General features: G+C 40.4%; 1 protein-coding gene across 7 annotated transcripts in view; it reads right to left on the bottom strand.

Annotated features, from left to right (window-relative positions):
* Helz (helicase with zinc finger) overlaps nucleotides 1-14,212 on the bottom strand; it is a 147,389-nt gene that overhangs the window by 58,855 nt on the left and 74,322 nt on the right. For 5 of the 7 annotated variants that reach the window (XM_026780158.1, XM_005350436.3, XM_026780157.1 and 2 more), the window contains 4 exons: nucleotides 9,521-9,700; nucleotides 8,937-9,041; nucleotides 3,240-3,418; nucleotides 629-747 (listed from right to left, as the gene is read on the bottom strand). In XM_026780158.1, coding sequence (XP_026635959.1) covers nucleotides 629-747; nucleotides 3,240-3,418; nucleotides 8,937-9,041; nucleotides 9,521-9,700 — 583 coding nt within the window. The remainder of the gene's footprint in view (nucleotides 1-628; nucleotides 748-3,239; nucleotides 3,419-8,936; nucleotides 9,042-9,520; nucleotides 9,701-14,212) is intronic. The other 2 variants (XM_013347521.2, XM_026780160.1) reach the window with 2 other exon arrangements.

Below are 14,212 nucleotides of genomic sequence, written 5' to 3'. Positions count from 1 at the left end.
AGAAAGAAAGAAAGAAAGAAAGAAAGAAAGAAAGAAAGAAAGAAAGAAAGAAAGAAAGAAAGAAAGAGAAAGAAAATCACACTTAAACTACTTCAGGCAAGTGAGCACAAAATTCCTTCTGCACAGTAGCTACTTTCCTGGAAGACTCACGCCTGCTCTGCAGACCCTCAACCCACTGAAGCATCAGGACAAGCTCCAAACAGCATCACAGACAGATGGCGTCTCTCTTTATATGTAAGTATGCAAATGGCATAAAATCTGACATATTTGAAATTGTGGCTATAATTTTAATAGTATGCTTTATTTCATAAGACACTAAAAATTAAACCTTCTCAAAAACAGATTTTGGAAGTAGGGAACTACAGAAGCACTCAGCAGACTTGGCTATCACATCCTTTGTCTTGTCCTGTCATAGCCTCAAGGCTAATGTCGCAATGGTAGCTCCACATGGTCTCCCCAATGCCGCTACAAGAAGTTCAAGGCTCCTCTCCTGCCCCATCACCTACTTCCCACCTGTTGACCTTTACAGAACAGAGGCTAATCTAGTAAAGAGAAGCCCTAGAATGAGGTCCCTGCTCTGGTAAAGACTGGTATTAATTTGTAAGACAGTGACTAAGATGGCACCTACCTGCATATGATCACCAGCCAAAACAATCCGTGTGTTCTTAGTTGCTAAGGCTAGAGGCATAATGGTCTCACACTCCATGGCCTGGGCAGCTTCATCTAACAGAATGTGCGTAAAGAACCCTGGAAGGCATAGTGTAAACAGAGCACACATCACAGCAGCAGTACAGAAGTAGTTCTCCCTGCAGCCCTAAGGAAAGAGCTTCCCTAGTTAATCCAAGAGTCATGAGTACCTTAAGGTCATCCTCAATCTAGATAACAATCAAGACATGATTTTTTTAAAAAGGTTAGGAGCTGGAGAGATGACTCAGTAGTTAAGCAAATGCACTGCTCTTATAGAGGACCTGAGTCTGGTTTCCAGCACCCATGTTGGATGGCTGAAATCTACTTGTAACTTCAGGGATCTGATATCTTCTGCACATACATATATACACATATACACATAATCTCTCTCAGATACAGAGTACTAAAAATAAATGATTTAAATAATTTTTTTAAAAAAAAGATTAAAAAGGGTTAACTATTTTCTTTAGTTATCTTTTTTTTTCAGGAGCTGCATAAATACTGATACTGTTGTCTACTAGTTAAGTTAGAAAAGGCAGAGACAAGGGGATCTGAACTGAGATCAACCTGATCTACAAAATGAGTTCCAGGACAGCCAGGGATACACAGAAAAATCCTGACTCGAAAAGCTTATTTATAAGTAAATAAATAAACAAACAAACAAAAAACAGAAGGGCCAAAGTGTAGTGGCACACACCTTTAAACCCAGCACTTGGGAAGCAAAGGCAAGTGGATCTTTGAGTTCCAGGTCAGCCTAATCTACTGAAGGAGTTCCAGGACAGCCAGAGCTACATAGAGAAACCCTGATAGCTTGGTTAACTATAAAATAATCACCATAGTATTGATAAGAGAATGAAATGAAATAATATGTAACAGAACCTAGAACAAGAGAGAGACCTAGTAAACACAGCTCGATGCCCTGGCCTCTCACCAAGCAATGCTACAGCATCTAGCTTTCTATCTGCAGAACACGTGTACAAGGTATCAGCACCAAGTGAGGAGGGAGAGGGCTGAATAAGTATTCCCCAACTGACCTTTCAAAGAGCCTTGTTTGCAGTGATGCTGCCATTGTGCCATGAACTCTGAAACACATCCTACGATTGCCCTCACAGCCACTAAGAGCTATAGGCATGGAGAGAAAGTCCCATCCCACGGGGGCGCCTTCCCATGTTAGTCACTAATCCCAGGTTAGTCACCTCCCTTAACAATTCTTTCTAAAATTAAAATGAGCTTCATTTGGGAAAAGAAAAAGGTTGGCTGTCGTTCCTTCATTTAAGATAAACAGAGCTTTTAATCTTAAAAATGTTAAAGTTGAGGACTCCAGGTGTTTACACCCTGGGCCAGGTACCAGGAATACAGAGAAAGTGAATACCCTCTGTCATCCAGGGACTCAGAGGTTCAACAGAATTTGCCACTGGCTTTAAAGGCAATTCCAATAGGAGACAGAAAAGTAAAGAGCAATGTCAACAACTAAAACAGAAGCCAGTGAGAACCCTGCTAAAGTAGCTACTGAAGTGGCATGATCGTGTATGGTCAAGTCCTATCCTACTCGCACACTTGTCATCGTAGATTTGTGTACTCATATAGAATTAGATTGAGCTGGGCATGGTGGCACACACCTGGAACCCTAGTACTTGGAAGGCTGAGGCAAAAGATTGAGTTCAATGCAAACATGAGTAACAAAGCAAGACTCTGTCTCAAAAACACAGAAGTAAAATGTAAATAAAATTAAGAGTGATTTGGCATAGTTACAGAGTGTAAATAGAATGATCTCGGGGCTAGAGAGACGGCTCAGCAGTGAAGAGTGCTTACTGCACAATGATAAAGACTGAAGCTCTGCTGCAGCACCCACATATCAAGTAGGGCATCCCGCCTATGCCTATAACCCCAGCTCCAAAGAGGAAACAGACAGGGAACCACTTGGGCTTGCTGGCCTTCAGCCTACCCAAGACAGCATGAGTCTCAGACACAGGGAAAGATTCTGCCTAAAAGGAATAAACAAAGAGTAATGGAAGAGGACACCTTTTGGCTTCCATACACACACCCACAGGCAAGCACACCTACACATTCGCCTGTGCATGCAGACGCAGACACACACACAAGTAAACTTTTTAAAAAAGAGAAACCTTAATCATGAGCCATGATTGTTATTTCTACACAAGATGCAAAAACAACTTAGGAAACCTCAACAAACCATGCATGCACACAGACAAAAAACACTGTCCATATTTGAATTCTTCCCATGTTTACTAACCAACAAAAGCACCTGGCTGACCAGAGCACAAACGGGACAGCAGTCAGCGACTGACTACACTGGGAGCTGGCAAATGATGTTCAGTCAAGGGCCAAAGAGTTTCTTTCCCTGCTGACCTGCTGCAGATCCCACCTGAGATTCGTACCACAAAAGCAGCCACAGACAAGAAACAAGTTAATAAATGGGCATGGGCAGCTGCATTCCATGCAGCAAATGAAACACCTGGCCAGATATGGCCCACCGGCTAGAACGTGTCAAAGTTAGGCATATGCTAAGCCCCTGTGGTGAGTGGGCATACCGGGTTCAAGGTCCAGCTGGCAGAGGTACTGGGAAGTATTCAGTGTGACCACTACCACTCGATGTTTAAGGATGTCTTCCTTCTGGGGCATCTGGAAGGTGGAGTGTGCGCTTGCAATCAAACAGTACTGATGCACAACCGGGTGGACAGTCTTCACCCAGCGGTTTCGGAAATACACCCTACAAGAGAGGACCACACTTCCTGTTAGGACGGTCATAGTTGCTGATTACTAAAACACTAGACTGTTACTTAAGACCATAGTGCCAAAAATTAACAAATAAATAAATCTCAATCATTCATTCCATATTAGAGTTTAGAATATTAGGATAAAACTGCCACTATGCCCACAATGACCTTCCCATCAAATAAATATAAAGTATAGGTGCCAACACAAAATACCTATTTTTTAAGTATGCAGATTAATCTTTCAACAATTAATATATCAATTTATGCTTTATAAGCAACAGTTTGTTTTAAAAATTAAAAACTGAAACCTTTCATTCTCAAACTACCTTTTTTCAATTATACTATTACAAAAATGTACTTAACTTATATTTTAATTATTTATTATGCTAACACAAACAATGAAATTGTATGCTTATAACATTTTTAGGTTAGGACAATTTACAATAATTTACTTTAGAAAAGTTCTTAAAACTATTTTTAAAAAGACCTCTACCTGGGCTTCTGAAACCTGAAGATAAATTAAATTTTTGAATAATCAAAAACTCTTTAGTGCAAATCTTAAGAAATTTCATCTTTACAAATAACTACAGTAGAAAATATGAACAGGAATCAGCAATAGATTACTCTGATCTGTACAGACACAACCTTTTCATCTTTCCAAATAACTACAGTAGAAAATATGAACAGGAATCAGCTATAGATTACTCTGATCTGTACAGATACAACCATTTCATCTTTTCAAATAGCTACAGTAAAAAATATGAACAGGAATCAGCTATAGATTACTCTGATCTGATGCACAGACACAACCTAAACTTCTAGCCTCTACCACCCCACTGACCACATGACAAAGATCTGTGCGACAGCACAGGGCTTCAGAGCAACCACAAAGGCTTTGGCTTTACTCTGAGTTTAATGAAAAGCCATCAGACTGGACAGGGCAGTCGTGGTGCCTCATGTTGCTGGAAGACTACTCTGGTCTCTGGACAGAATCCATTTAGGGAGAGAGTTAAAGGGTGGCATACTGCTCACTGTTTAACAAGCAGATGTGGGTAAGCGCTCCAGCGTTTGCTGGCTTCTATGATATAAAAAGATGCTCCCATGGCCAACTTCAAGGCATCTGCATGGTGTCAATAAACATGAACATGGAAAGGGTTCATGATGGGCCCTCACAAGCTCATATGATTTGATTCCAGAACAATCCTAAGTGAGGTGGAGGGGAAAGCAGGGTACAAAAGGCACAGGGAGGCAGGTCAGGAAGTTAATGCCAGGATCTGGACATGAGATGATGGTGGCTTGCATAAGAGCAGAGGTATACAAATTGGATTCACTAGACATTTTAATGTAATATCAACAGAATTCATTAATGATCTAGTGATAGAATTTAAGGCAATGGATGATTCTGTTTCATTTCTGCTTTTGAAACAGCGAGTCTGAGATCATCCAGGCTGGACTCGACCTCACTACACATAGATGGAGTATGATCTGCATTCCTGTTCTACCCATCTCTACCTCCTGATCGCTGGCTTACAGCCACCTACTTCTTCTAGCTTTTGAAACTAGATGAATGGGGTAGTATTTACAAAGGCGGAGAAAAAAATAAAATAAATGTGACATTTTTCAAATCAGAGAATTAACATTGGCAAATGATGTTTTTAAGTTCATCATTCATTGAAAGTATAAATGTAGGGGATAAAGACTAATATGCTCAAAGCTCTGGGTTTCTAGCACCACAGGAGAGAAATAAAAAAATATAAATATATATGTGACAGTATATCTTATGTATTCCTAGAAACAAACCAGCTTACATATTCCATAAGATTCAGATTAATACTTAAAACAGAAAATAGTTTGGTATATGTAATTTTAATTCACTGAAGTCTTGTAATAAATTCACATACAATAAACAACTAAAAATGTCACTACTAGCCAGGTGGTGGTGGCATGCGCCTTTAATCCCAACACTCAAAAGGCAGAGGCAGTCAGATCTCTGTGAGTTCGAGGCCAGCCTAGTCTACAGAGCTAGTCGAGGACAGCCAGAACTACAGAGAAACACTGTCTAGGAAAACAAATAAAACAAAAAGTTACCACTTAAAACAGAAACTGTCAAAAAACTGATGATTTAATAATAATAATAATAACAACAACAATAATAATAATAAAAACACCTATTTCTTTAAAGACTACCCGAAATGAAGCTGCCTTCAACTTTCCCAGACAGCAGTAACACCATTCCTCCAGATAACTGCCTCCATGCACTATGGTCTTGCGAGGGTCAGAAACTTATCCTCAGATCCACATACAAAAAGAAACTGCTGGGGGCTGGAGAGATGGCTCAGAGGTTGGGAGCACTGGCTGCTCTTCCAGGAGTCTTGAGTTCAATTCCCAGCAGCCACATGGTGACTCACAACCATCTGTAACGAGGTCTGGTGCCCTCTTCTGGCCTTCATGCATACATGCAGGCAGGATACTTCATACATAGTAAATAAATCTTGAGGGAGGGAGGGAGGGATACTTCTTTTCCTTGTTTTTGTTTTTATTTGTTTTGTAACTTTGAGACAAAGTCTCACAGTGTAGCTCTCATGGCTCCTGATATTACAAGGCTGACCTCAAATTTGTAATAATTCACCAGCTTCCGCCTCACCAAGTACTAGGATTACAGTCATGTGCCACTCCCCATCTGTATTTCTATATTCTTTTTCTCAAATCTTTGAATTCTATTCATTTGTTTGTTTACTTATCTGTCTATAGGGATGTGTGCATGTATGTCATATATACACATGTATATAAATCCCCCAATTCTAAACAAAGTAAAAACCGAAACTCAATGTAACCTAAAATGTTATCTAAGAACTCCAAATACGTTAGGCTCAGTTGGCAACTAACAGAAACTTCATGAATCCTAACCCTGAGTATCGTGCTTACCACACTACTACTTTATCTCCTCACTGACTAGTCTGGTTCCCAGGGCCAAGTCCACACTATGGCCTGAGAAGTAGCCAACTTATATCAGCGTGCCTTTCTATCAACAGCTCTCCTCTCAGGAGCCTATAGACATCTGGTGCCCTCTTGTGTTCCATCTCTCACATTCCAGAACAACTCCAGTAAAGCTGTTTCCCCCCCTCCCCCCTCTGGCTAGGGATGTGGCAAGGAGCACTTGCTTAGCATGGCCAAGCCCATAAGGTTCTATTCCAGAACCACCAAAAGGAACAAAACTCTCAAGAGCAATTAGGCATTCTAATCCTCTCTATCTCCCAAATCTATCATGGTTATGATTCATAGGAAAACTATCAACTAATCTCAGCTAATGTTCTAATATAGTCTAAGAATTCAAGACATAAACCCTCCTAGGTTGCAGCTGCAAGCTAGCACCTCTCCTAGAGAAATAAAGCTACAGTAAGTATGTAGGGTGTTGTATAAAGAAGACACTCCAGGAAGCTAGGCACTTTTTCATTTTATTCTGTTTACTAAATGAAATAATCTGAAAATAATTATTTTTTCATCTTGGATTCAACAACTCTGAGAGCTAAGAAAAAGTGAGATATCTTTCTGCACATGGACCACTCTGAACACACTCTACTGGAAAAATCACTTTGTATTACACATATGGGGACACATGTCATGGCGGATCCTCACAGCCCAAAGTAATTGCACGTGGAAAGGCTATATAACCTAGAAATATGATGGGAGTCTATCTCAAATATCAAATACCCTATGCTAAGTCCACCAAGCAAGATGGGGGCTTCTCTCAAATATTTTGTTTTTGTTTAGTTTGCTTTTTTTGGTTTAAGACAGGGTTTCTTAGCCGGGCGATGGTGGCGCACGCCTTTAATCTCAGCACTCGGGAGGCAGAGGCAGGCGGATCTCTGTGAGTTCGAGACCAGCCTGGTCTACAGAGCGAGTTCCAGGACAGGCTCCAAAGCCACAGAGAAACCCTGTCTCGAAAAAAACAAAAAAAAAAAAAGACAGGGTTTCTTTATGTAGCCTTGGCTGTCCTGGAACTAGCTCTGTAGACCAGGCTGGCCTCAAACTCAAGAGATCGCCTGCCTCTGCCTCCCGAGTGCTGGGATTAAAGGCTTGTGTGCGCCGCCACCACTAGCTCCATTCAACTGCTTCTAAGCCAAGAACACCATGATATCCAAGACTGCCACATTTTCTATGCAACACACACAGACACACACAGACACACCACTACAAGTAAACAAAACAATCAACTCTTCTCCATTAGAGAACACTCAGGGTAGAATGATAGCTCCTCCACTTCCACTGTGAGGTTAGAGGTTAAAATCCGCAACCTACTGTGAAGGCATCTTTCAGTAAACATCTCACCCATGCTCTGGGGATAAGCGGTCAGTATTTTATTACTACACGTAACTGATTCTGTAGGGTTAAGCCAGCCCCTTAGGGGGCGGGCTTGCCTCGGGTGACTGTTTACTTATAAATCCACGCGCCCCTTCCTGCTTCTCTGCGGGAACCGTGGTACTGTAAGTCTAATTTCCCCCATTAAAGCTGTGTATATATTTTACAATCTGTTTTGCATTCATTTACACCGTTACATGATTCTACTGCACTGATGATTTCTTAGTCTTTACAGCGAGAGGACAGCACAGCATGGGCATCTGTGCTAGCAGGCCACACCACTATGCTGAACACTTTCAAAGGGTTTTGGTGATGGGAATTAAAGAATTAAATAACATAACTTCATGTTTCCATGCCTGGACTCGACTAGAAATAAGAGGTTAGTATATTATGAATCAAAGTGTGGTTAGAAATTAATTTTAAGCAGTAATTAATAATCATATGACCAACCTAAACCATGGTGTATTAGTTTGCAAAATGGCAAAACTAATAATTCATACAACAAAAGTAAATGATATAATAAAATAACTACTTATGATTCTTTATTGTTTTCTGAAGAAAAGGACTTTTATTCTCCCATAGTCTACATTTAAGTATATTTTATGTCCACATATAATCATTGGACCTTTCTACAGCAATGGAAAATTTCTTTTGATACTCTTTCTCTTACATAGTAGCAAAAAGTCCTGAACACATCATCACAGTGCTGCAGAAGTGTGAAGAACACATGCTTCTCTAATGTTCAGCTTCCAGTAAATGACCACAGTTAAAATTTGACTCCATCAAGAACTGTTATTACATGACTTCTCTGCTATGCAAACCATGCTAGTAACCAAACTCAATTTGATTTAAGCTAATTGCTTATCTTACACTATTTTTTAGATGTACATACCAAAATCTACTCCAACCGTAACAACAGTTTTACATGAGAAATTTAAAAAAGGATGTCTTTCTGTATATGTAATGTTTCAGAAATGGTCAACAATTTTTACATTTTGCCTTAATTTAAGGATTTCTTCCAATGACATAACCTTCAAATGCCAATGCACAATTAATGCTTTAGGTGTTTCCAAAGCCTCTAAAATCTTTACAGACACCTTTTCTTAAGAATAACAAAGAACAATACAGATACATAATAAGCCTTAAAAATACCTGAGAGGTCTTGCCTGGGGATTGCCTGCTTCTACATATGGATGTAAATAATCCTTTATGTAGAGGTCAGCAGCACTATTAGAATGGGTGCAAATGAGAATCCTGCTGAAATAAATGGTGCAAATAAAAAGAATGACACAACACAAAGCTAGTCAAGCAGTATATAATACCAAAAGAGCAGTGGCCATCTTACATGTCCATTTCCCTCACCCTGCTCAGTCTTCACCAAGGACCCCATGATGTCTTTAGGAGAGTATGTTACTCTAGGCTAAAGAGGACTTCCCCCAAATAAATTTTAAATCTGTCTGTAATAAACATTCTAAACCCAGCTCTTTGAGATCTAACATACCCAACCCTTAGCAGACTTGAAGATTTGACAGCTATGTTAAAAACTCTCATTGTCTACATTGCCAGCTTCTAAAACAACATATTCTAAGAGAATACAAACTTCATCGCTTTGAGGTCTTGCTCTTCCTTTAATGATTAAGAGCTGGATAAACTGTCTCGTTGGCCCTCATTCTATCTTTAAAACAAGAAGAGAAACTGTGTCTGGCTAAGGAGACAGTAATGCCTCCTCCACTCACCTGGTCTCCTGCTGCTGCAAGATGTGCTTGACGGCCTGAGCCAGGGTGAAGGTTTTGCCTGTCCCGTAGGGTCCGATGATGAGAACAGGCGGCAGCTGGATGGAGAGAGGAGTGGTGATGGCCAGGACAGCTTCTTTCTGTTTTGCATTTAGTCGAGGATCTAATTGCTCATCCCACTGTCTGTAGAAAATACAAACATGCACATCAGTATTGTCAGTTTCACCGACACACCTACATAAGTAGCACAGCATCTACAATAACCAACACTTATGCTAATACCTCTCCAGATTACAGTCAGTTCTACAAGGAACCAAAACTAACCTGAGTTATATACTAATCTAAAGAAAACAAACACTTGTAGTCTACTTGCTGGCAATACTTCAAAATAAAAAAAAAAACTGTTTCCCATAATGGGGAAGCTGTAACAGAATACAAAAAAACAACTATCTAAATGTCTACTGCTGACCTACTGGAAGATCTCCATCCAGGCCTGGAACACAAAAAAAAGGAAAAAACCCACATCCCCCTGGTTAAGAGACATTTGATTAAGTAACAGATTGACTAAAATCTTGATTAAATAGCATGGTTTTTTTTTAAGGTAACAAACCCAGATGAAATGGCATATTTTCTGGTATTTTCCCACATATGCCATCCACCCACACAGCTTCTACTGTTCAGAGTGATGACCACCTGCAGCACATGTGGCTGTGTAATGAACCCGCTCCCACGAGTGCCCCTTCCAACATGGTTATGATTTGAAGATTTCAATGGACACCAGATGCTGAGGCAGGTAAAAGTAAAGAATCAATAGCATTCTTCCTCACAACGCCAACCAAAATACTAATGCTGCAACAGCTATGGTAAAAGTGCTGAGATGTGAGCTCAAACAAAAGGATGTGTGAAGACACCGGCTAAATTTGTCAAGTATCTGTGGAACGACCAAAGGCAGGAGGACAGAGTTGAGACCAAAAGTCCCTCTTGGTGAAGAAGGCTGAACTTACATATGAAAACTGTCCTAACAGTCAGAGATGCTTAAGAATTGCAACTGATCCACTGTGCTAAACTCAAACCAAGGAGAGTCTTTAAATCTACAGACCCTTAGAAAATCAACTCAGAAGATAAAAACATGCCACTACTACTTTTTCTGAATTTGACTTTTTTTTTTTTTTTTTGTACATTAGAAGGAAAGAGAACTCTGACCATATACTACATAAAGCACCTTACTTCAGAGTCCCTCTGCAATGGCCAGCTCTGCAATAATAGCTCTTCCAGTGCCTGGCAATGCTCTATCTTCTATCGCAAAAGAAGAAATGAGCTCTAAGTGACCACCACGTCCAGACCCGATATGAGGCAGTCACTGGCATGGTTACCCACAAACCATCCCCAGCACCGCTTTCCTCTGCCTTTCTATTCTACAGAGCCTAGCTTCTGGAACCCAACTCTGGTCAGTCTGACAGTGGAAGAAGTCTCTCAAAACAGCCTCCACATCTATTAAAACAAAACAAACCATCAAACAAACAAATAATGCTCAGTGTTTTGGGTTTTTTTGAGTCAAGAAAGCCCTATTCATGTTTGTGCTCCTCTGGTTGCAAAGAGCACAAGGTAAATAAATTTCGAGCAGCCAACACAAACCCAATGAACAACAAGCATCAGAAAACAAAGCAAAAAACAAAACTCCCAACATGTTATTATAGGCCAAGAGGAAAGGTGATGTGGTCTATGATAACACTATTGGCCTTTGCCCCAGTCCTGGCTACTTGACTCTGGGCTTCTGTAACTCAACTTACTACAGAAGCTCAGCTCAGAAAGCAGTTCCACACACCCAATCTGACACTGCAATTGCAAGATCCCCTGCCATCTATAACCCTCCCTCTATCTACAAAGGTAAGACATGGCACTAGACGGCTGTCCTAAAGCCAATGACACCGTGCATATGTTTGCATCAACTAAAACACTCTAAATCTAAAGTTTTTTGGAAAAATACTCGAGCATCAAAAGTTTAATCCACTTTAGTTTCTATTTCTATATTCTCTGATGATTTTAGGAAAAGACATTACTTGAATAATACACATTAAAAAACAAAACAACACATACCAACCATTTCCATCAGCATGAGTTACAAAATGCTAAAGATATAGGACTCTGTATATTAACTACAAAGCTAAGAGTTTAACAACAAACTTAAGGAACAATTCTGTAAATTTGTCAATATCATTCCTTAACTATGGAGCCCATTCTGATTATCAACTGTTTTAGTGTAAGGGACTCAGAGCAGATCTGAGACTTTATTGATGTCAGTTATCTCTGCAATTTCTGGCAATAAGTAACGAATACGTAAAGAAAGCCAAAATCTGAAAGCAACTATCGTCATTGTCCAACCACTGAGTAAGAAAGCAACCTAAGCATGCATGCTGCAGAGCCTTGTCTCCACAGCTGAAAACAGTCTATCCAAGCTTAGTTTCAGGGGGAAAAAAAATTTTAAATGAAAAAAAATTCTTTCACTCCCAGCACTATGTTAATTCAAAGCCTTTCCTCCTCTGACCCGATTCATTCCTGCAATTAGTTCATAGGCCACATGCTCAAGAATGACTTTTCGCCTTCATTGTCTATCTAAAAGCTCCCAAGGTCCAGTTGAAGAGCAGAAGGAGGGAGAAGATGAACAAGGAAGTCTGGACCGCGAGGGGTTGGTCCATCCACTGAGACAGTGGACCTGATCTAATGGGAGCTCACCAAATCCAGCTGGACCAGGACTGAATGAGCATGCGATCAAACCGATCTCTCTGAATGTGGCTGACAGTGGGGGCTGACTGAGAAGCCATTGATAAAGGCACTGAGACTTGTTTCTACTGCATGTACTGGCTTTTTGGGACCCTAGTCTATTTGGATGCAAAGCTTCCTAGGCCTGGAAGTAGGGGGGAGGGCTTTGGACTTCCCATAGGGTAGGGTTCCATGCCCTCTCTTAAGGAGGGAGGGGGAGGAAGGAGGGTAAGTGGGGGGGGGGTGAAGAAGGGGAGGAAGTGTAAATTTTTGAATGGAAAAATAAAAAATAAAATAAAATAAAATCCCTGTGATTCCAGAAAAGGGTTTGCATGGCTGCCAGCATCTCAGGTCCTAGACACAGGACCCTCCTCTACTATTCCTACTGTAGTGGGCAAGCCTGGCCCTGCTGGAAAGCACCCTGCTCTGTGACAGCTTCTGGCACTTCTGTACTTAACAGCCAGCCAGTAGTACTGTTGGACACAATGAGCAAATCAAGTCATAATGCCAAAAGCTTCACTAGGCTGGAATTAATATTAACTTCCTCTTTAAACCTGAAATTAATATTAACTTCAATGTACAAGACTTTCTTGATTGTCAAAATAAATAAGACATGATCTCGTATTTTACAAAGCTCGGAGTTCAGGAAAAAAGTTGAAATGTACACAACTGACAAAAATTAATTTAGAGAGATCATGCTGGAAAGCCCAAAACTGGCACATCAGGGACTCAGTAAATACGTGCTGAAATAATGAAACAGAAGCATCCTGCTCATCTACTTGAAGAGTGAGCACTTAAGCTGCATGTGACTCTAAAGTACCAAACGATCTTCAAAAGGCTGATCCCGGTCAAAGACTGGTCAGCAGAGGAAACCATGCAGCTGTGAACAGAGATGAGGAGGTAGAGACACACATGAGTACACAGCATCAATATATTTAAGCTAACAGACTAGACTCTTAAATGATTCATGATGACCGATTCTTTGTTGCATGGATTTTACCATAACGTTTAAAAAGCTTAATAGGAATAACAAAACATAAGGAGGTAAGTAAGCACAGGAAGGCATAAATAAGTGTCAAGACAACTGAATGCACCCAGAACTGGGAATGAGAAAAGACAACGGGACTAGGAGGCAGTCAGTGAGAAGCTAGAACAGAGCTCAGCATCAGGTTCTCAGACTTTGTCCAAAGATCTACACATGATGAAATGCCACAGTTATTTTAAAAACTAACTTTGGAAGAAGTATTTAGGTTGGGCCAAACAACAGAGATACAGACAGCAGGATGGAAGAACAACAGAATGTCACCAAAATAGTTCAAGTATAACCTCAGCACCAGTTATAAGAATGGGAAGAAAGAGATGGATGCAAAGCTCAACCAAATGAGAGCTGGGATGTCCCTGAGTTTCTATGATCAGATCACAATTACTTTCAGGACAATGAGCAGCAAAGTCACAGTAAATGAAGAATGTTGGGAGACACGCAGACTATTGCCTATTAAGAAACGTGGCAATAAAAAGAAGTGGGGTGAGGCAGTAATGGAAAGCTTGTACTAAAAGGTGTATCATGTTTTATTCTGTTTTTAGGACCAGGAGCAATGGAATATTGAATGGACTTGTATGTCTTGATCCTTCTAGGCCTGATCTATAAAAATGTACCACCTGATCCTCTGTGTTCACTCTTTACTTGTCAACAGTAATCAATTACTAAAGACACCAAGACATCCATCAGGAAGGAACAGGACCACCACTCTGCCAAGTGGCCACCCAAGCAAATCTTTATGTGTAAAGTCACTTAGATACTCTCCTATGGTCAAGTGAGCTAGGAAAGCAGAAGTTAATGGGACAGAAACCAGTGACAAAGAATACTCACACAGCTGCATTTCTTGGGACAAACCAGCAGTAATTCATTTAACTTCAAGTGGAGTTAACAGTTAA

Source organism: Microtus ochrogaster, chromosome 7, assembly GCF_000317375.1.
Source record: "Microtus ochrogaster isolate Prairie Vole_2 chromosome 7, MicOch1.0, whole genome shotgun sequence".
Lineage (NCBI taxonomy): Eukaryota > Metazoa > Chordata > Mammalia > Rodentia > Cricetidae > Microtus > Microtus ochrogaster.
The sequence above is the reverse complement of the archived record's forward strand: the minus strand, read 5'-3'. Positions and strand labels throughout refer to the sequence as shown.